Here is a 22,500-nt window from a genome sequence, read left to right as displayed (position 1 = left end):
ATAAATAAAAGCTAACTGATTAGGGAGGAATTATTTTACAAAGGTGGACCAAAGGACCAGAATTTATATTTTGTTGAATTTTGTTATAGAACATTTTATTTATTTATTTATTTATTTATTTATTTATTTATTTATTGTGTTACAGATATACAAGGTGTCACAATGCTGTATAGAAACACAATTAAATGTATCCTTGTTGTCATGAATGTATTTCTTGTTGAATAGTGTAGAGTAATAGAATCTAACTGAGCCTATTGAGCTGAACAATTGTTGTCATATGTAATTATATTTCCAGAGCTACTGAGAATTATTTTAATAGACAATCAAATTGATGTTATGTTAGTTGAACTGTGAACCCAAACATGATTGGCTATGCCAATAGAGTGAAGCATTTGTTTAAGTCTGTAAGACTTTATGCTGTGATGTGACGAGAAGGGTCGATGCCAACTCGCTAACAGTCCTGTTGTTTACAGGCTGGTTTTTTTTTTTTCCTTGGGTTTGATCCCGACTCCTATGATCACTCACTTGGAACGAGAACTGGATTTCTTCCTGACGAGGGAGATGGCGAGCCTTAACCACTGAACGAACCAGGACATCTCAAGTAACTGAAGAGCAGACTGCTCTCTTCTGTGAACAATCTCAACGGTGTGGTAGGAAAAAATCGCACCACCGGACTCTGACTTTCACCCCAAGCGTGGGGATTTGACTTGACGCCGGCTGACTTGTGACTCATATGATCAAATCTCATACCGACCATTTTACTATTGTCGATTGTTTTCATCTGTTTTTGTGTGTTATCTTTATGTGTTATATTTCCCATTATTATTAAAATTTAGTATATAAACCGTTTCATGCTATACCCGTGACTCCAGTCATTCTTAAACAACCTCCAATTCTCCCCGAACCTAATTATTGGCCCATTTGTTTATTTTTTCTTTTAATTATCTTATTGTATCCTGTAATCCGGTTACATAAAACTTGGCGAGCCAGCCAGGAGAATTGTAGAGTTGTTACCTTAGCTAACCATTGACTGACATCATAAGAGTGCCTGGAGGTCACAGTGGTTTGCCATTTTGGCATTATTGGTACTTTTGAGTGTTTTAAAATGGAAGTTGTAAAAACAGAAAAGGTCAAGGTTTCAAATGCTGTTTTAATCAGTGGGTTAACTGATACAGACCTTGATAACGAAGTCTTTGGGTTTATGGAAGGATTCGGACCAGTTAACAGGCGCATTAAGTTACCAAACTGTGATCAGATTATTGTGGAGTTTCAACATGAAGCCACTGTTAAGGAATTAAAGAAACAATGTTTACCCTATGACAAACCTTGTACTAGGAACCCAGATGTTTTCTTTCATATTCAAGACCTAGCCAGCGCGTACAGTCTAGAAACTAGCACATCTGCCACTGATGCCTATCTGTCAGAGCTCAGGGACATAGCTGCGCGTAGCAATCAATCATTTAAAGACCTTCTAATGGAGGAACTGGCAAAAATTGGGGAATCTTTAGGAAGGGATACCCATGCATCTGAACCAGTCACTGAACTAGAGCCAATGCTCCATAGTGACCAAGTTACATATTCCCTGCCTTTAACACCAGAAGTTAACTATATGAACAACTCAAAGGACAATTGTCCACCTACAGAGACTGGAAAACAAAACCCTTGCATTCCACCAAATCTTTTAAACACACCTGAGGTTCAGCGAGTTATTGTGGAACACATTGTTAAAAGCAGTGAGGTTATCCCTCCGCCTACTTCACAATACAGACTAAAACCGTTCTCAGGGCGAGTTCCACACCCTTCTTTTGAAACTGACTATGATACTTGGCGTAGTAGTGTAGTGTTATGCATAAATGATCCTTCACTCACCAAGTCCCAAATTGTACGAAGAATCGTGGAGAGTCTGTCAGCCCCAGCAGCGAGCATCGTTAAAGCTCTTAGTCCAAAATCCGACCCGGAAACGTACCTTGAACATCTCGATTCAGCTTACGCAGCTGTCGAAGACGGCGACGAGCTCTTTGCTCGCTTCTTAAACACAAACCAGGACAGTGGTGAAAAACCTTCCGATTACTTTCAGAGGTTATACACCTTGTTAAACCTAGTTATTCAGAGGAATGGAATTTCCTCCAGTGACGCCGACCAGCAGCTGCTCAAGCAGTTTTGCAGAGGCTGTTGGGACAGCTCGCTGATTTCAAACCTGCAACTCGAACAAAAGAAAGACAACCCGCCTCATTTTACAGCACTTCTCCTCAAACTGCGCACTGAAGAAGACAAACAGGCTACTAAAGCAGCACGCATGAAACAACACTTAGGGGCACAACGAACTAGAGTGTATTCAAATGTGCAAACAACATGCTCTCAGAGTAAAAACACTTGTGAACTGGAAATAGATGATAACTGTGATGACTTACGCAAACAAATCGCTGAGCTCAGGAGCCAAATTGCACAGCTTAAGGTTAACAACACAGATAAAAAGGCAAAGAAAACTCAAAAAGAGTCAAAACCCCGTGTGGGGACTAAAATTCCAGATGGGCCCAAACAGATTCAGCAGATAACAGCAATGGTGCCCAGACCAAAGCCTGGATACTGTTTTAAGTGCGGAGAAGATGGGCACATAGCTTCTAGCTGTAGCAACGAGCCAAATCCAGCACTAGTTGCAACTAAAAGACTTGCTCTTAGACAGAAGCAGCGCGAGTGGGAGATGTCAAAGCCAATTGCTCAGTCTCCTCCTTTAAACCGGTAGAAGCTCCTATCGTGGGACAGATAGGTGCTAAAGTAGAACCAAGTCCCTCTAAGGAAAGGACAGAGAGACTTTTTTGCAAGCCAGTTCATGCTCATTCAGTGCCAAAACTTCCCAAAAGATTAGTGGGTGCGCGATGCACAGCTACAGTCTCAGTTAACAGTGTTGAATGTAATTGTTTACTGGATTCAGGGTCCCAGGTAACCACCATTGCCAATTCTTTTTACCAAGAACACTTACCTGACCTCTCAATTAAACCCATCAGTAATCTGTTAGAAGTCGAGGGCGCAAACGGTCAAGCAGTTCCTTATTTAGGATACATAGAGATAAGTGTCACATTTCCAAAAGAGCTCGATCAGTCTGGACTTGAGTTACCTACCCTTGCGTTAGTGGTTCCGGATATAAGCTCAAACTCTGATACACCACTACTCATTGGCACAAACACACTCGATCCTTTGTATGAGCAATTGTCTGCCAATAACTTACCTGATTCCAAGGCACTCTCTTATGGGTACCAACACGTGCTAAAAGCCTTAGCAGTCAGAAAAAAACAAAGCAAAGATGGACGAGTTGGTGTGGTGAAGCTTCGAGGGAGAACCCAAGAAGTTCTCCCTGCAAATAAAAAACTGTTACTAGAAGGGTTTATGCAACCCAGCCAAAACAAGCATGAGCCTTATGCACTCATTGAACAACCCACCAATGGTTCTCTACCAGGGGGTATAATTGTAGACTGTTGCCTCATTTCCTTACCTTCACATGGTCCATACAAAGTACCTGTTGTACTAAGAAACGAAACTAACCATGACATCACATTACCCACTAACTGTGTGATCGCTGAGTTAGTTAAAGCCGATCGTGTTATGCCATATCCAGAACCTGACAAAAGTGATCAGAAAGTACTTGCGGCGTGTAGTTCGCAGCAACAGACTTCACCTTCAAACCCTCCTCTCAGTTTTGACTTCGGTACTTCGCCCTTGTCCGAAGAATGGAAAGGGAGGATCACCAACAAACTTAACACTTACTCCGATGTGTTTTCGCACCACGATCTTGATTTTGGTCATACACAACAGATAAGACATCACATCAACTTAAAAGACGAGACCCCATTCAAACAGAAATCTCGGCCGATCCATCCACATGATTATGAAGCCGTGAGAAAACATTTGGAAGCCCTCTTGGAAACCGGTATAATAAGAGAGTCGGAGTCTCCATTTGCCTCACCAATAGTGGTAGTTCGGAAAAAGAATGGTGAGGTACGTCTATGTATAGACTATAGAAAGCTTAATCTGCAAACCATTCGCGACGCATATGCCCTGCCTAACTTGGAGGAGTCCTTTTCTGCTCTCGCTGGATCACAGTGGTTTTCTGTGATGGACCTCAAGTCAGGTTACTATCAGATAGAGATGTGTGAAAAGGATAAACCTAAAACTGCTTTTGTTTGCCCGTTTGGGTTTTATGAATTTAACCGTATGCCACAAGGAATAACAAATGCTCCAAGCACTTTCCAACGGGTTATGGAAAAGTGTATGAAGGACATTAATCTGAAGGAAGTGTTAGTTTTCCTAGACGACTTGATCGTCTTTTCCAACTCCTTGGAAGAACACGAAACCAGACTTTCTCACGTTCTTGAACGGCTTAGAGAATACGGACTCAAGCTATCACCAGATAAGTGTCGTTTTTTCCAGACATCTGTGCGTTATCTTGGACATATAGTATCTCGAGATGGCATAAAAACCGATCCAGATAAGGTGGAAGCACTCAAAACATGGCCGAAGCCTCAGACTTTGAAGGAACTCCAATCTTTCTTAGGATTTACCGGTTATTACCGACGCTTCGTTAAAGATTACTCAAATATTGTCAAGCCACTAACATCTCTCACGGCTGGTTATCCACCCAAACGGAAAAACTTTAAAACACCACCATGTAGATCAAAGTACTTGAACCCCAAAGAACCCTTTGGGAATCGTTGGAGCCAAGACTGTGAGAAGTCCTTTCAAACTATTATTGAAAAACTTACCACTTCGCCAGTTCTTGGCTACGCTGACGCAAAACTCCCATATCTAGTACACACAGATGCTAGTACGACCGGACTCGGTGCAGCGCTATACCAAGTGCAAAACGGTGTCACACAGGTAATCGCTTATGCAAGTCGCGGTTTAAGCTCTAGTGAAACTAGGTACCCTGCGCACAAGTTGGAGTTTCTAGCCTTAAAGTGGGCCATAACAGATAAGTTTCATGACTATTTGTATGGGAACACATTCACTGTCATTACTGATAATAATCCGTTAACTTACCTCTTAACAACGGCAAAACTCGATGCAACGAGCTATCGTTGGCTAGCTGCGTTGTCCACCTATAATTTTGACATCAGATACCGTGCAGGTACACAGAACGTTGACGCGGATGGCCTGTCTAGGAGGCTGCATGATAAACCTGAAGACAACTCAAAATTCACTGAGGAATGCCAACGACTAGATGAGTTCCGATCTCATCTTTTATCCTCTGTCAAAGAAGTCGAGCTTCAACTTCAAGCCGAAGCAGTGAAGGCAACATGCCAAAAGCACATGGTCTTGGATGAGACTGATTCTCCTTGTGGTTTAGTTCAGTCACTTGCCATGTCTGCAGCGGCCATTCCAGACCTATTCCAGTTGGAAGACAATAGTGACAGTTTCTTTGCTGTGCCCAAGTATAACCATGCTGACCTTGTCTCCTTGCAGAGGAAAGATCCAACCATTGGCCGAGTCATTCAGCTGCTTATGACTGACAATAAACCGCCAACTGATACTATTGCAGAACCCCCGGTGGTTCTTAACCTTTTGAGAGAGTGGAAACGGTTTGAGTTTCAAAATGATTTACTGTACCGGAGACGCCAATTAGGACCAGAGACATCATTGCAGTTAGTCTTGCCTGATTCATTACGTTCAACAGTCATGCAAAGCCTACATGATGATATGGGGCATCTTGGGGTTGAACGTACGACAGATCTCATTCGGTCCCGTTTTTACTGGCCAAGAATGGCTAGTGATATCGAAATCAAAGTTAAAACTTGCGAAAGATGTATCCGTCGAAAGGCCCTCCCTGACAAAGCTGCTCCAATGGTGAGTATTACCACCACCAGACCTATGGAGTTAGTTTGCATGGATTTTCTCTCCATAGAACCAGACAGTAAGAACACTAAAGATGTCTTAGTGATTACAGACCATTTTACAAAGTATGCAGTGTCCATCCCAACAAAAGATCAGAAAGCCACCACCGTCGCGAAGAACCTGTGGGAACATTTTTTAGTCCACTACGGGTTTCCTGAGCGTCTTCATAGTGATCAGGGACGGGATTTCGAATCACGTACAATCAAGGAACTTTGTTCTTTACTTGGTATCCGTAAAGTCAGAACGAGCCCTTATCACCCTCGTGGCAACCCCGTTGAACGGTACAATCGTACATTACTCAGCATGTTGGGAACTTTACAAGCCACTGAGAAACATCACTGGCGCGATTTTGTAAAACCACTTACTCACTCGTACAATTGTACAAAAAATGACGTGACGGGATACTCTCCCTACGAGCTAATGTTCGGTAGGCAGCCTCGGTTGCCTATAGATATTGCCTTTGGGTTACCGCATTTGAACAAGCCCTCTATAACTCATTCTCAGTATGTTAAAGAACTGAAGAGTCATCTGGAACAGAGTTATGACATTGTCATAAAAAACTCTCAAAAAACAGCGAGGAAGAACAAAGAACGGTTCGACAGAAACATTCGTGAGTCCACACTAGGTGTGGGAGATCGTGTTTTAGTCCGAAATCTTCGCTTAAGAGAAAAGCATAAATTAGCAGACAAATGGGAGCAAACAGTGTATATAGTTCTCAAACAGATGGAAAACTTGCCAGTATACACTGTAAAACCAGAGAACGGAGAAGGACCCAACAGAACACTCCACAGAGATCTTTTACTGCCTTGTGGTTTTCTCTCTTCATTAGAAAATGAAACAGAACGCGTTACGAAACCTAGCAGACCTCATACAAGACAGAGTTCAGCCTTAGAACCTGACCCAGATGAGCCACTTGACGAAGAGGTAGATGAGTTTTATTACTCTGATCTTCCACAAGTGCTAAACCGACCATCCTATCAAATAGCGGTCACCTTGCCAAATAGGGAACTCATAGCAGATTCAGGACCGGTAAATAATATTCAACAACAAAACACACTATCCTTACACACAGGGGATCGCAAGGAACCAACCTTAGCTGGTAATGAAAATGCTGAATTGTCCTTACTTGACAAAGGCATCAACACCGAAACATTCTTACCTGACAGAATGAGTGAAACTGCGACATTCTTACCTGAAAGAGTGAAAGAAGCAGCAACATACTTACCTGAAAAAACGAAAAAAAACGAAGTATACTTACCTGACGTAGAAACGGGGGATGAAACTAACACAAACCTACCTCAATTGGATGGTGTCCTAAAGTCGCAGCAACGTGATGTAAGTTTTGAACCCATCATACACGATCAGACACATACATCTGAAAAGACCAAAGTCTTAGAGAATAGCTCATCAGCTCTGTCGGAAACAGAGAGCTCACTTCATCCTGTCTCAGTTGAGAATCAAACCGAAACGGATGAGCATGATACTGTGCAACCAGAGATGTATGTCAGGAGATCTGAACGAAGTAGTCAGCCTCCTCAAAGACTAACTTACTCTCAATTGGGCAATCCACTAGTGACCGTAGTTAGGTCCCTTTTCCAAGGACTTAATAAAGCTTTTATTGACTCTCTTACTCAAGAAGTTGTGTACCCCGTAGAAACAATGCACAGGGACGTGCATGATATTTAATGGGGGAGGATGTAACCCAGAAGCTAGAACCTTAATGAGGTATTAACTAATTGGCTTACTAATATGATCCATCCTCAATTTAGATAAAATATAAAATATAAATTAAGGAAATTAACAATACTAATTAATAGATATCTAATTAACTAATAGATAATTTCATAATGAATTATTGGAAGGGTGAATAACTAAAATAACGAGTTTAATATTAAACATCGGTTAAAACAAGAATCTTGAACATCCCTAACAGAAACAGAAGAGGAAAGCTGTATACTATTGGTCCAGGTGGGAATCTGAAATTTCATTGGCTGAGAGAAATAAGTCCCGCCTCCGCGAAATAAAACCGTGCGACGCAGCTGAGCGAGAGGAGAGACAAACGGCTGTGCAGCACGCAGATACAGAAAGCAAAGACTGAGCGGTTAGAGAGAGAGAGAGAGAGAAAAAAAAAACAACGGTCGAGGCCGTGAAGAACCCTGATTTGGGTGCCGCATAGATAGAGGGAGAGGCGGACTTGACTCCTTCTAATAAGAGCTAGGAACTTGGAACCAACGCGGTGAGTAAAGAAAAAAGAAGAGAAAAAGCTAACGATGCAACTTAAAAAAAAAAAGGAAACTTAAATAGCTTATCAAATTAATTCCATTCTTATAGATTTGTGTGGAGACGACAGAGTGAACCAATCCTCTGTAGGAGGGAACCGTTGGAGCGCGTTGGTGAGTGAATGAGATTAAATTCAGTAAATTATTAAATTCAAAAAGCTAATTACAGCAACCGAGGTGACAGCAGTGGGCTGCTAGACGTTAGATCCCAGGAGTTAACATCTCAAACTACCAGTTAACGGTGGTAGGGCATATAGGAGTTAACGGCTCAAACCGCCAGTTAACGGCGGTAGGGCATATGGGATTCCCAGGAGTTAACGGCTCAAACCGCCAGTTAATGGTGGTACGGCCTAGATGTACAAGGTCCTCAGGGGCGTTATAGCTAACGCCATAGAATTAGCAATGCGTCCCTTAACCAAACATTTAATAATAAAAAAAATAGATAAATAAAAATAAATAAAAGCTAACTGATTAGGGAGGAATTATTTTACAAAGGTGGACCAAAGGACCAGAATTTATATTTTGTTGAATTTTGTTATAGAACATTTTATTTATTTATTTATTTATTTATTTATTTATTTATTTATTGTGTTACAGATATACAAGGTGTCACAATGCTGTATAGAAACACAATTAAATGTATCCTTGTTGTCATGAATGTATTTCTTGTTGAATAGTGTAGAGTAATAGAATCTAACTGAGCCTATTGAGCTGAACAATTGTTGTCATATGTAATTATATTTCCAGAGCTACTGAGAATTATTTTAATAGACAATCAAATTGATGTTATGTTAGTTGAACTGTGAACCCAAACATGATTGGCTATGCCAATAGAGTGAAGCATTTGTTTAAGTCTGTAAGACTTTATGCTGTGATGTGACGAGAAGGGTCGATGCCAACTCGCTAACAGTCCTGTTGTTTACAGGCTGGTTTTTTTTTTTTCCTTGGGTTTGATCCCGACTCCTATGATCACTCACTTGGAACGAGAACTGGATTTCTTCCTGACGAGGGAGATGGCGAGCCTTAACCACTGAACGAACCAGGACATCTCAAGTAACTGAAGAGCAGACTGCTCTCTTCTGTGAACAATCTCAACGGTGTGGTAGGAAAAAATCGCACCACCGGACTCTGACTTTCACCCCAAGCGTGGGGATTTGACTTGACGCCGGCTGACTTGTGACTCATATGATCAAATCTCATACCGACCATTTTACTATTGTCGATTGTTTTCATCTGTTTTTGTGTGTTATCTTTATGTGTTATATTTCCCATTATTATTAAAATTTAGTATATAAACCGTTTCATGCTATACCCGTGACTCCAGTCATTCTTAAACAACCTCCAATTCTCCCCGAACCTAATTATTGGCCCATTTGTTTATTTTTTCTTTTAATTATCTTATTGTATCCTGTAATCCGGTTACATACACATACAATACATTTGCAAGAACTATTATAAAAATTACACACACACACATATATATATATATATATATATATATATATATATATATATATTACATATGTATATATGTAATATATATATAATACATATATATATTTTTTATATATATATATGTAATATATATATAATACATATATATAATCTCTCTGATAATCTTATGAAAGGAGAATACATGTGCAAGAACTATCACACAAATGATACAAATTTGATTGTTAAAGTTGTTTTAAGAGTACAGATGAGGCTCAGATGTAGATACGGTACAAGCAGACCCATTTCATGAATACACGCCACTTTAAGATGGCAGCCTTCCTATTTTGTTTTGGCTGCAATCAGAATAGCTGTTAGCTTTTCAGTCCAGTCAGAACGAGTCCCTGTTTCTCCTAACTGAGGTTTTTCCACACAGATTATACGAGTGATTTCACTTCCAGTAACGGCAAAGTTAAGCCTTTATTAGGGTTAGTCATGTTGCACCGGTTAGGTGTGGATGTTGTCGGCTCTTTGGCTTTGTCTCCCGTTCAGTAAAAACACGTTTTTAATGTGTGTGTGAACACGTTTACGAAATACACGAAATCCTGTTCAACTGGTTGTGAAAAAGAAGCTGCAGAGGAAACGTGTTTTCATCAACCCCCAGAACTAGCTGCTGCTACAAGTTTTACAAAGTTTGTAGAAACTGGAAAATAAAAATCTCTTTCTAATAAAATGAAGCAAAACATAAATATGGCTGAAAACTCTAACCTCCAATTTCACACTGGTGTCATTTGCAACTCAAATCCAACTAGAGGAAAACATCTAAAGATAAAACAATCTTAAAAACTGTTGGTCTCGAGAAAGGCTTTGCTGACATTTATCCCCTCATAGTGAACATAGAGTGTTCACTATGAGGTGTTAGTAGTGCAAAAGCGTGTTTAAATACCCAAATGTGAATTCATAAAGAGGTTTATGTAGTTTAAAGGGGCATTATGGAAGTGTGACAGCCAAAACATGTATAGAGATAATAAATGTCTTCTTCATACATTCTCCTGCAATGCCCTGGTCCTGTAGAATGAGCCCTGGCATTTTTACTGTGATTGCCTGTTTTTCTGTAAAATCACAGAAAAAGAGATGCTCGGGTCGAGCAGGCTGCTTCATGCGTGTTCACGCTCAGGCATCGCCCGTAGCATTTGCTATCCGTAGCTTTAGCAGCAGAGAGAGAGGCAGTGCCACTTTGTCGCTGTTCCTAACGCCTAGTGACAAAGCTAGCTACATTTCTGAGGACCCTTAGCTACTTTCTGTAGAACTTTCTTCTAGATATTTCCTGCTAATTAGCAACAAAACAGCCATTTTCACTCCGAACCGTTCTTTGAACGTTGTTTCAGCTGTCATCAAGGATATAAATGTTACAGATACAAAAGATGCTACTGGCGCTTTAGCTCACCTAGTAAGATGTCGGACTCTCGTGCAGAAGACCTGGGTTTGATTCTGGGTGTGAACATAGTTCATTTAGCGTTTATTTTTTACATTAATGGTATATTTTTTACAGTAAGACGCCCAAATTTTTATTTGAGACTCGCTGAACGGCGTTGAATTCACAGATAAAAAAGATGTGGGTTCAACTTTCATTTTGGAACAATTTTTCAAGCAAGGGAAGGGAATGATCTGAGCATGCAGGAGGACTGACCCATCATAAACCTTTGTCGGCTGTGCTGAAGAGAAAGCTACAGAACCAAATTATTTAATTAATTAGCTGCGTGTTCTCCTGTCCTCTGTCCTCCGGGCCACACACACACACACACACACACACACACACACACACACACACACACACACACACACACACACACACACACACACACACACACACACACACACACACACACACATACAGGACTGTCTCAGCTGTTATTTTCGTTAAGGAGTGTGCACGTACAGCATGCGCGCCTCGTGCACGAGCCTACTATTGAAGCTGCCGTTACGTTTTTGGCCTGAGGGGGCAATAACGAGCATAAAAATTCAAAACTCCATAAAGTGCCTTTAAACCAGGGGTGTCCAATCCTGGTCCTCGAGGGCCGGTATCCGGCACGTTTTCATTTAACCTGCTTCAACACACCTGATTTCAATCAGCAGGTGATTAACAGGCTTCTGCAGAGCCTGATGAGCTGCTGCACAGGTGATTCAACCAGCTAATCAAGCGTGTTGAAGCAGGAAAAACCACAAAACCTGCTGGTTACCGGCCCTCCAGGACCAGGATTGGACATCCCTGCTTTAAACTAATTCAGACCAAAAGGAAAACTGCATCCCAAAATAAAAGCTGAGTGAAGACGTCCCGTCTCGGATCATCAGTGGATGTGGATGGAGAACAAGGAGAAACGTTCCAGTGTTACTCTTGAAGGAAACCTGACATGTTAGATAGGGGGTCTCCACCCACTGCTGTTGGGGTTGTTTATTTGTGATTGCGCTGCTGAACCAGGACAGAGCCTCGTCTCCTGGAGCCGGCCCCGCTGCTGTTCCACACAGGAAACGCTGTTTGTTTTAGCTGCTCACAGCCCACCTCCTCGCCGCCATCAGCAACTGGTGAACAAGTGGTGCACGGCAGGGCCTGCGCCACACGTCTCCAAGAAGAAAGTGGTGATTTCAGTGATTATGCAGTAACGACAGAACAATGGGCGCCAGCTGTAAAGTAAGACCCTGAGGAGGGGGTTGGGTCCCTGTGAGGTGCGACGAACCACTGGACCACCACCCAGGTGACACCTGAGTGACAGCCTGACACCACCTCTCATCGATCCTCTCCTCTGGCTGTATGAGCTGCAAGGAAGGACAGAGAAATGGATCATTCATGTGTCTACACACACACACACACACACACACACACACACACACACACACACACACACACACACACTGTGCGATCGTCAGTGCTTTCAGAACCTGGGCAACCATGGGCGGAGGTTACAGTAGAAAGAGAGAGCATGCCTTACCTTCCTTTGTGCTGCACGAGGAGCGTGTGTGTGGTCTTTGGTGCTGCGTGACACTTCTCCTGCTCACACCAGCTAACTGGAGTTCCTCCCTCCCACTCTTCATTTACAGAAACCCTCATGGACAGTCGGTGGGCCACCACAGAGCTGGCTTGGACCACATTTCCGGAGAGCGGGGTGAGTGAGTGTGATTGTGTGTTTAGTTTGTTTTGCGGTATTTTATTTCTCCTGCAGCATTTGTTCCATTTGCTCGTTAACAGAGCCCAGTCCTGCTTGAGCAGACCGCCTCCTGCTGTTTCATGACTCCTTTCTTTTCTGTGACTGTTTGTGTAGCTGGAGGTGGTGCTGTGCCAGCGAGATGTAAGGAAGTGCACTGAGAGTGTGTGTGTGTGTTTTGTTTTTACCATTGCATTCAGCCATTAAAAGGCAAAGGGGCTTTTTCCCCGCTAGTCCCCTCCCACCGTGCATGAGGACTAATATCAATCTCTCAATAAAAACTTTATTTAAAAGCCCATTTCATGCAAGGCGATGCGACGTGCTTCACAACCAAGCATCACACACGAATGAGCTTTAGAGCTTAAACCTGTAAACACCCATTTTGAGTTAGGATCACATTCACACATATGTGTGTGTATGCATGTACAGACGCGCATACACACATACACACACGTCATGCTTAAAGACAGGCCACGATAGTCAGAAACTTACATTGACTGCATGCACATTAATGGCTAAGCCTCCCCAGGAGAGAACTGGAAGCATGTGCCTGGTGTAATGTGGCCCCAGGAGCGTACTCTGGGTGGGAATTAAGGTGCTTGGTTGGTACTTCCTGTAGGAATTGTGAGAAAATAAAACGGCATGAGTTTGACCCCGGGGCTAACAGCCTGACAGACCTCCCCCACACCCGGCCAGTGCAATTTGTCTTCGCTACATGAGCGCAAAGTCAGTCAATGGAACGGGTGGGTTTCCATGGAAACCGTCTCCGGCAGCTCCCCGTGTTTTTTTCTTTCTCCCCACAACGGTCGGCTCTGAGTGCCCTGGCATCCATGAAGTCATATGTCACGACGAGCTGCGAGACAGCCCCTTTCCTCCAGCCCATTCAGGGCGGGGGCCAGCAATTATCATGTTTGTCAGGTAGTGCATCAACGGGTTGCCGGTGATTTACGACACCTAATGCTGACTCCTGGGCTCATTGTTTGGGGATAAATTGCCCGGCAGCCTGCAGACGTGAGATGAGTTATGCATTATTTTCCTCCAGTTGAAATAATCAATTTCTGGAAGGGTCATTTGTTACGGAAACTAAGTATTCAGTTCAACTGGGAGTTATGGGAGGAAGAAAAAGCAACATGTTTAATTTTCTCAAGGTTATTTCCTAATGGACTGAATCTATTGACCAGTGAGTCCATTTGTCATGACTTTTATTGTTAGTTACATATAACTCTGTTAATGACACTTAAAGACATCCACGGTGCTTTCAGATATCTTTACAAATCACATCCCTTAAGGTCGGGTTACTCCGCGCGGAGGTGAGGTGAGATGGAGCTAGCAGCATTTATATCCAGACTGTAGGGGGCAGCATAGGGTCTGCATGCATCCAACACCACACCATTTTAGAAGCAGAAATCACTGTTTACGTTTTTTCACTGCATCCTCGTCTTTTCTGAGTCTGACAACAATTACAAACAATATTTTGATCACAGTGGTCTCTACGGGCCGTATCGTAAAGATGTCTGTACTCACGAACATCTCATAAACTACGAGCTCTTGACAGTCCGCCATATTTTTCTATGCATGACCGTCTTGTGTCCACACGGAGGGTGCTGTTGCTGTAATAATGTAATTTGGCCGTGTGGACCTCACTGACGCATCAAGCAGGGCCGGATTTAGCCAGAACTGCAAAGGGGTACAGGTAGAATATATGGGGGGTGGGGGTGTGTGTGCTAGGAATTTTTCAGGTGTCACATCCCCCAGATCCTTAAAATGCATAGAAAACTATGCTATCATCATCACAGTTCTTCTATCCATATATCTACAGTGGGGCAAAAAAGTATTAGTCAGCCACCGATTGTGCAAGTTCTCCCACTTAAAATGATGACAGAGGTCAGTAATTTACATCATAGGTACACTTCAACTGTGAGAGACAGAATGTGAAAAAAATCCATGAATTCACATGGCAGGATTTTTAAAGAATTTATTTGTAAATCAGGGTGGAAAATAAGTATTTGGTCACTTCAAACAAGGAAAATCTCTGGCTCTCACAGACCTGTAACGTCTTCTTTAAGAAGCTTTTCTGTCCTCCACCCGTTACCTGTATTAATAGCACCTGTTTGAACTCATTATCTGTATAAAAGACACCTGTCCACAGCCTCAAACAGTCAGACCCCAAACTCCACTATGGCCAAGACCAAAGAGCTTTCGAAGGACACCAGGAAAAGAATTGTAGACCTGCACCAGACTGGGAAGAGTGAATCTACAATAGGCAAGCAGCTTGGTATGAAAAAATCAACTGTGGGAGCAATTATCAGAAAACGGAAGACATACAAGACCACTGATAATCTCCCTCGATCTGGGGCTCCACGCAAGATCTCATCCCGTGGGGTCAAAATGATCATGAGAACGGTGAGCAAGAGTCCCAGAACCACACGGGGGGACCTGGTGAATGACCTGCAGAGAGCTGGGACCACAGTAACAAAGGTCACCATCAGTAACACACTACAACGGCAGGGAATCAAATCCTGCAGTGCCAGACGTGTTCCGCTGCTGAAGCCAGTGCATGTCCAGGCCCGTCTGAAGTTTGCCAGAGAGCACATGGATGATACAGCATAGGATTGGGAGAATGTCATGTGGTCAGATGAAACCAAAGTAGAACTTTTTGGTATAAACTCAACTTGTCGTGTTTGGAGGAAGAAGAATACTGAGTTGCATCCCAAGAACACCATACCTACTGTGAAGCATGGGGGTGGGAACATCATGCTTTGGGGCTGTTTTTCTGCTAAGGGGACAGGACGACTGATCCGTGTTAAGGACAGAATGAATGGGGCCATGTATTGTGAGATTCTGAGCCAAAACCTCCTTCCATCAGTGAGAGCTTTGAAGATGAAACGTGGCTGGGTCTTCCAACACGACAATGATCCCAAACACACCGCCCGGGCAACAAAGGAGTGGCTCCGTAAGAAGCATTTGAAAGTCCTGGAGTGGCCTAGCCAGTCTCCAGACCTCAACCCCATAGAAAATCTGTGGAGGGAGTTGAAAGTCCGTGTTGCTCGGCGACAGCCCCAAAACATCACTGCTCTCGAGAAGATCTGCATGGAGGAATGGGCCAAAATACCAGCTACTGTGTGTGCAAACCTGGTAAAGACCTATAGTAATCGTTTGACCTCTGTTATTGCCAACAAAGGTTATGTTACAAAGTATTGAGTTGAATTTTTGTTATTGACCAAACACTTATTTTCCACCCTGATTTACAAACAAATTCTTTAAAAATCCTGCCATGTGAATTCATGGATTTTTTTTTCACACTCTGTCTCTCACAGTTGAAGTGTACCTATGGTGTACCTATGATGAAAATTACTGACCTCTGTCATCATTTTAAGTGGGAGAACTTGCACAATCGGTGGCTGACTAAATACTTTTTTGCCCCACTTTATATTTTCTTTTTATCCTGGCACTACCATCTATCTATCTATCATCTATCTATCTATCTATCTATCTATCTATCTGTCTGTCTGTCTGTCTGTCTGTCTGTCTGTCTGTCTGTCTGTCTGTCTGTCTGTCTGTCTGTCTGTCTGTCTGTCTGTCTATCTATCTATCTATCTGTCTGTCTGTCTGTCTGTCTGTCTGTCTGTCTGTCTGTCTGTCTGTCTGTCTGTCTGTCTGTCTGTCTGTCTGTCTATCTATCTATCTATCTATCTATCTATCTATCTATCTATCTATCTATCTATCTATCTATCTATCTATCTATCTATCTATCTATCTATCTATCTATCTATCTATTGTCTGTCTGTCTGTCTGTCCGTCTGTCCGTCTGTCTGTCTCACATCTAGCTTTACTGAATATTCCAGCCATGGTCTCCCACACTACCAGGCAGGACAGAATGAGCGCGTTCTCCCCAAAGAGCGGTGGGTTGGGATGGTGCACTACTGTTCAGGCCTGCGTCGCCCACAGTGGCGGCTGGACTGGCAGGGACGGGGACGGCATGGGCTTTCTGTAACTAGTTCTGGTGCGGCTCCAGACAGAGGGGGGGGGGGGGGGGGGGTGTTGTGGCAAGTTGAGAAGCTGCACCCGACTAGCCGACTTCTGCTGCTACTGTCCTAGCACTGTTGCTAGGTTTAGCAACCAGAAACCTGCGCATGCCGACTTTGTTCACTTCAGATTACAAATGAAAGAAGAGAACGAGAAAACGAACATCTTTAGAAAAAGAGTAACCAAATAATTCCATTGACCGACAGCGTACGAAAACTTCACAGTGTCTGCGTCTGTGTGTGTTGCTGGTGACTGTCTGGGAGTTATGAAGCGAGATGGCAGAGAGCGAAGTGCAGCGACATGCATCTACCAATCAGCAGCTACTTTGAATGAGGGAGAGGGAGCACTCTGACCCTTTTTCATCAAATGTTTTTAAATTTGGGATTTCTACATGTCATCACATTTGGGGGGCATTGCCCCTCCTTGCCCATGCCTACATCTGGGCCCAGTCAAGCATAAATCACCCTTCTGACAGGGGGGATGATCATGTTTTTGCCTTTTAGGAAAATAAACAACAGCTAAACAACAATGCAAGATACACTGCTCAAAAGATAAAAGGAACACTTTAACTACACCATGTAACTCCAAGTCTCACTTGTCATCGTCGTCGTCTTCCTCCGCTTATCCGGGTCCGGGTCGCGGGGGCAGCATCCCAGCTAGGGAGCTCCAGACCGTCCTCTCCCCGGCCACCTCCACCAGCTCCTCCGGCAGGACCCCAAGGCCTTCCCGGACCAGATTGGAGATGTAACCTCTCCAACGTGTCCTGGGTCGACCCGGGGGCCTCCTGCCGGCAGGACATGCCCGAAACACCTCCCCAGGGAGGCGTCCAGGAGGCATCCTGACCAGATGCCCAAACCACCTCAACTGACTCCTTTCGATCCGGAGGAGCAGCGGTTCTACTCCGAGTCCCTCCCGAATGTCCGAGCTCCTCACCCTATCTCTAAGGCTGAGCCCGGCCACCCTACAGAGGAAACTCATTTCGGCCGCTTGTATCCGCGATCTCGTTCTTTCGGTCATTACCCAAAGCTCATGACCATAGGTGAGGATTGGGACGTAGATCGACCGGTAAATCGAGAGCCTGGCTTTCTGGCTCAGCTCCCTCTTCACCACGACAGATCGGCTCAGCGTCCGCATCACTGCAGACGCCGAACCAATCCGCCTGTCGATCTCCCGATCCCTCCTACCCTCACTCGTGAACAAGACCCCGAGATACTTAAACTCCTCCACTTGAGGTAGGACCTCTCCCCCGACCCGGAGTTGGCAAGCCACCCTTTTCCTTTTCAAGTCTCACTTGTGTAAAATCAAACTGTCCTCTTAGGAAGCAACACTGGTTCACAGTCAGGGTTGCTGTTGTTGTGAAGGAGAGCTTCTGCAGGTGGTCACCAAGGACCACTCCTCGGTTGCTCTACTTTCTGGCTGATGTCTTTGTCACTTTAAATGCACTAGTGGTAGCTTCAGATGGCATCTACAACCCACACAGGGGCTCAGGTAGTGCAGCTCATCCAGGATGGGGCATCGATGTGAGCTGTGGTTAGAAGGCTTGTGTCTGTCAGCGTAGTGTCCAGAGAATGGAGGTGCTACCAGGAGACAGGCCAGTACATCAGCAGGCCGAAGAAGGGCAACAACAGCAGCAGGACCACTACCTCCACATTTCTGTGCACTATTGAGCCTCATCCGACCTTGTTGCATTGCATCACAGCTGGATCAGCCTGTAGTGTGTTTTCCATCAGACCCTTTGGTGTGGCTCCAAACCCAGACCTACACGAGTTCATACACTTGATTGATAATCGTTGTGATTTAGTTGTCAGCACATTCAACTATGTAAACCACAAATAAATCAATAAGAATATTTCATTCATTCAGATCTTGAGGGCAACAGTAGCTCAAGCGGTACAGCGTCCAGTAATCGGAAGGTTGCAGGTTCGATCCCGGCTCCTGACAGAGAAGTCTGCTGTTGTGTCTTTGGGCAAGACACTTAACCCACCTTGCCTACTGGTGGTGGTTAGGGACGGGTGGCACCAGCGCTCAGACGCCAGTGTGTGTGTGAATGGATGAATGACACAGGAGTGTAAAGCGCTTTTGAGTCCCCTGACTCTAAGAGGCGCGACACGAGTGTGGGACGTTTGTCATCTAGGATGTCTTCTTCCCTTCAGTGTTTAGCCGTCTATTCTATTCTATTCTATTCTATTCTATTCTATTCTATTCTATTCTAGTCTTTTCTTGTCTATTCTATTCTATTCTATTCTATTCTATTCTATTCTATTCTATTCTAGTCTATTCTAGTCTATTCTATTCTATTCTAGTCTATTCTAGTCTATTCTAGTCTATTCGTTGTTAAGAGGCACAAAACACGTTTGAAGCTCATTTGTTTTCAAAATTTGGTAAACCAGCTTTAAACAAGCGGATTTTTAATTATCACCAGAAGTCCCTCAAATATTGAAATACACATATTGTTTATCGCGATAAATATTCCAATATTAGTGCTAATATTCCTTGTTAGTTTCTGGCCTCTCTCCGTGATAAGCTCCTCGGTAACTAAGTCCTTAACCCTTACCCAACGTTTAAATTTTCTAACGTTAAAGTCATTAGAGCACAAAAAAATGCACTTAGAAAGCTTCCTTTAGAAATATTATATAATATTTCATAAGTCCCAATTTTTTTACATGAATTTCATCCTTGGCTTCAGCCCTAACAAAATATAATAAAATATGTGTGTGTTTCTCAGATTTAACCCCTTCATTGCCAGGTTTATTAGCAAAACCCGAAGTTTGAAAACTGTACAAAAAATGAAAAAATCAAATCATTTTTTGTGTGTTATGTCCAGATTAACTTTTTTGTGGGTAAGTTGTCACAGCCTTGGAGTGTCACAAATAGGCATAAAAATATTTTTTGTTCACTTTGTAGTTTTTGTGTAATGTCATATTTTCTAAAATACTCACGTTAAAGTCATTAGAGCACAAAAAAATGCACTTAGAAAGCTTCCCATAGAAATATTATATAATATTTCATGAGTCCGAATTTTTTTACATGAATTTCATCATTGGCTTCAGCCCTAACAAAATATAATAAAATATGTGTGTGTTTCTCAGATTTAACCCCTTTATTGCTAGGTTTATTAGCAAAACCCGAAGTTTGAAAACTGTACAAAAAATGAAAAAATCAAATAATTTTTTGTGTGTTATGTCCAGATTAACTTTTTTGTGGGTAAGTTGTCACAGCCTTGGAGTGTCACAAATAGGCATAAAAATATTTTTTGTTCACTTTGTAGTTTTTGTGTAATGTCATATTTTCTAAAATACTCACGTTAAAGTCATTAGAGCACAAAAAAATGCACTTAGAAAGCTTCCCATAGAAATATTATATAATATTTCATGAGTCCGAATTTTTTTTACATGAATTTCATCCTTGGCTTCAGCCCTAACAAAATATAATAAAATATGTGTGTGTTTCTCAGATTTAACCCCTTTATTGCCAGGTTTATTAGCAAAACCCGAAGTTTGAAAACTGTACAAAAAATGAAAAAATCAAATCATATTTTGTGTGTTATGTCCAGATGACCTTTTTTGTGGGTAAGTTGTCACAGCCTTGGAGTGTCACAAATAGGCATAAAAATATTTTTTGCTCACTTTGTAGTTTTTGTGTAATGTCATATTTTCTAAAATACTCACGTTAAAGTCATTAGAGCACAAAAAAATGCACTTACAAAGATGACCAGTTGAACACTTTATTAAAGCACACGAACAAAGAAAAAGTGTGTGTGTGTGTGTGTGTGTGTGTGTGTGTGTGAGAGAGAGAGAGAGAGAGAGAGAGAGAGAGAGAAAGAGAGAGAAACACAGAGGGGAGTGAGCTAACAGCTGCAGGCTGAGCACACAACTGTTGAGTGCTCCTTGCACACAGCCTGTCCACATGCATGGTAAAAGCGTGCATGCACGCTCCTCTTCCCTCTGCAAAGGTGGCATCTTTTCTTTGTCTGCTCCTGGGCTGGACCTGGCTCCACTTGCTGCTGCACCTCCAACAGAGCTGCAGCGCTGCTGGACCGCGGCAAGCGAGTGCGCCTCGCCTGGGCTGGTCTCACCATGGAGGTCCCAAGCTCCTGCAAGAACAGCCTTCGACGGATGCTCCTCTTCTGTTGGTTCCAGGCCGGTTCCACAGACAGCCACAGGACCAGGGCATTGTAGGCGCTCACATCTAACATGTTGCAGAAGAGCGACATGGGCCAACGTCTGGTCTTGCGGCGGCAGCTGTATGTTGCAACGAGCTGGAATAAAAATAAATGAATAAATAAATTACATATGCAATTAGGTTGGTGAATTATAATAAAACAAAATAAAATAAATAAATTACCTTGTCCAAGTTGTCAACTGCCCCTTTGCAGCGGTTGTAATCGATGATTACGGTCGGCTTCTGCTGCGGTCCCTCCTGGATCTGAACCTGATGGTGTTTGGTGCTGAGGAGCAGAACGTTCCGCCGGCGCTTTGGAATGTAGCTCACCGCGGTGGCGGTGGAGGTGAAGCCGAACAGGGAGGACAGAACCGCTCTGCTTTTCATCTGGAGCAGCTGTGGGGGCAACTCTGGCTTGTTGCGCCTAACTGTTCCCACAAGACAGATTTTTTTTTTAGCAGCTCCTCTCCAAGAACCAGCGAGGTGAAAAAATTGTCCGTGGTGACAGTGCGGCCGCTCAGACCCTCCGTGAGTTCCAGCACCACCCGCTTCCCTTGCCCCCTTTCTGCCGGGGCGTCTCGAGTCGTCTTGCCCAGATAGGGAATAATCCCCCAGGCATAAGAAGTGGCCACATCGCACACCACCCACAGCTTGATGCCATATTTTGCCGGTTTTGAGGGCATGTACTGCTTGAAGTTGCAGCGACCTCTGAATCCGACGAGCTGTTCATCAACGCAGACATCTTCACCGGGGTTGTAGGCGAGAGGGAGCCGGGCCGCCCAGAGGTCCCACACTTCCCGCAGGGGAGCGAGCTTGTCCTGCTGCACCAACCGGCGGGCTGCCCTGGTCAAGCGGTCATCAAAGCGCAATGTTGCAGTCAGCATGTGGAATCTTCCCAAACTCATCGTGGCTCTGAATATCGGCCTCCCCGTTTCCTCCCCCCAGAGGCTGGCAGATGATTCCCCACGGGAACGGTGCACACCAGCGAGGATGAGCAACCCAAACAATGCCCGGAGTTCCACGCGGTCAACGTCTGTCCAATCGTCATATTTTCTTCTTCCCTCTATATTGATGTATTTTATTATTACATCTAGGATTGTTGTAGTTAAAAAAAAAATCGAAGCTGTCCTCAATAGTTTGGATGTAGCTGACAGCGAGGCGGGTGATCCCACAATGGCGGACGTCTGGAGCCCGAAAGGGGATCCTGGTGTTGGGTGTCGGGGACCAGGCGATCCCGCTCTTTGATTGCCACAAAGGATGGTCCCATCTCTCCTCTGCAGCAACCACCTCCTCATCTGAACCTTCTTCCATTTCTTCCCCTGAATCAGGCCCTGGGGTAAAGGCCTGATCTTCAGCCTCTTCATCCGAACAAGAGCTGTCATCCGTGGATGAGGATGAGGCTGACTCTCCCTCTTCCTCAAGCTGCTGAAACACCTCCAGGGCTTTATTCACATTGAATCTTCTTCTCATGGTTGCGGTTCAAAGAAATGAATCCTGATCTGAGTCTCATATATGTA

At 43.6% G+C, this 22,500-nt stretch overlaps 1 protein-coding gene and 1 pseudogene across 1 annotated transcript in view; one reads left to right on the top strand and one right to left on the bottom strand.

Annotated features, from left to right (window-relative positions):
- Positions 1-22,500, top strand: part of ephb3a (eph receptor B3a) — a 96,622-nt gene that overhangs the window by 15,052 nt on the left and 59,070 nt on the right. Inside the window, exon 2 of the mRNA XM_070541795.1 lies at positions 12,693-12,757. Coding sequence (XP_070397896.1) covers positions 12,693-12,757 — 65 coding nt within the window. The remainder of the gene's footprint in view (positions 1-12,692; positions 12,758-22,500) is intronic.
- Positions 20,374-22,500, bottom strand: part of LOC139073189 (piggyBac transposable element-derived protein 4-like) — a 3,423-nt pseudogene continuing 1,296 nt past the window's right edge.

Source organism: Nothobranchius furzeri, chromosome 11 (assembly GCF_043380555.1).
Source record: "Nothobranchius furzeri strain GRZ-AD chromosome 11, NfurGRZ-RIMD1, whole genome shotgun sequence".
Classification (NCBI taxonomy): Eukaryota; Metazoa; Chordata; class Actinopteri; order Cyprinodontiformes; family Nothobranchiidae; genus Nothobranchius; species Nothobranchius furzeri.
Note: the sequence above shows the minus strand (reverse complement) of the source record. Positions and strands in the feature narration are given on the sequence as shown.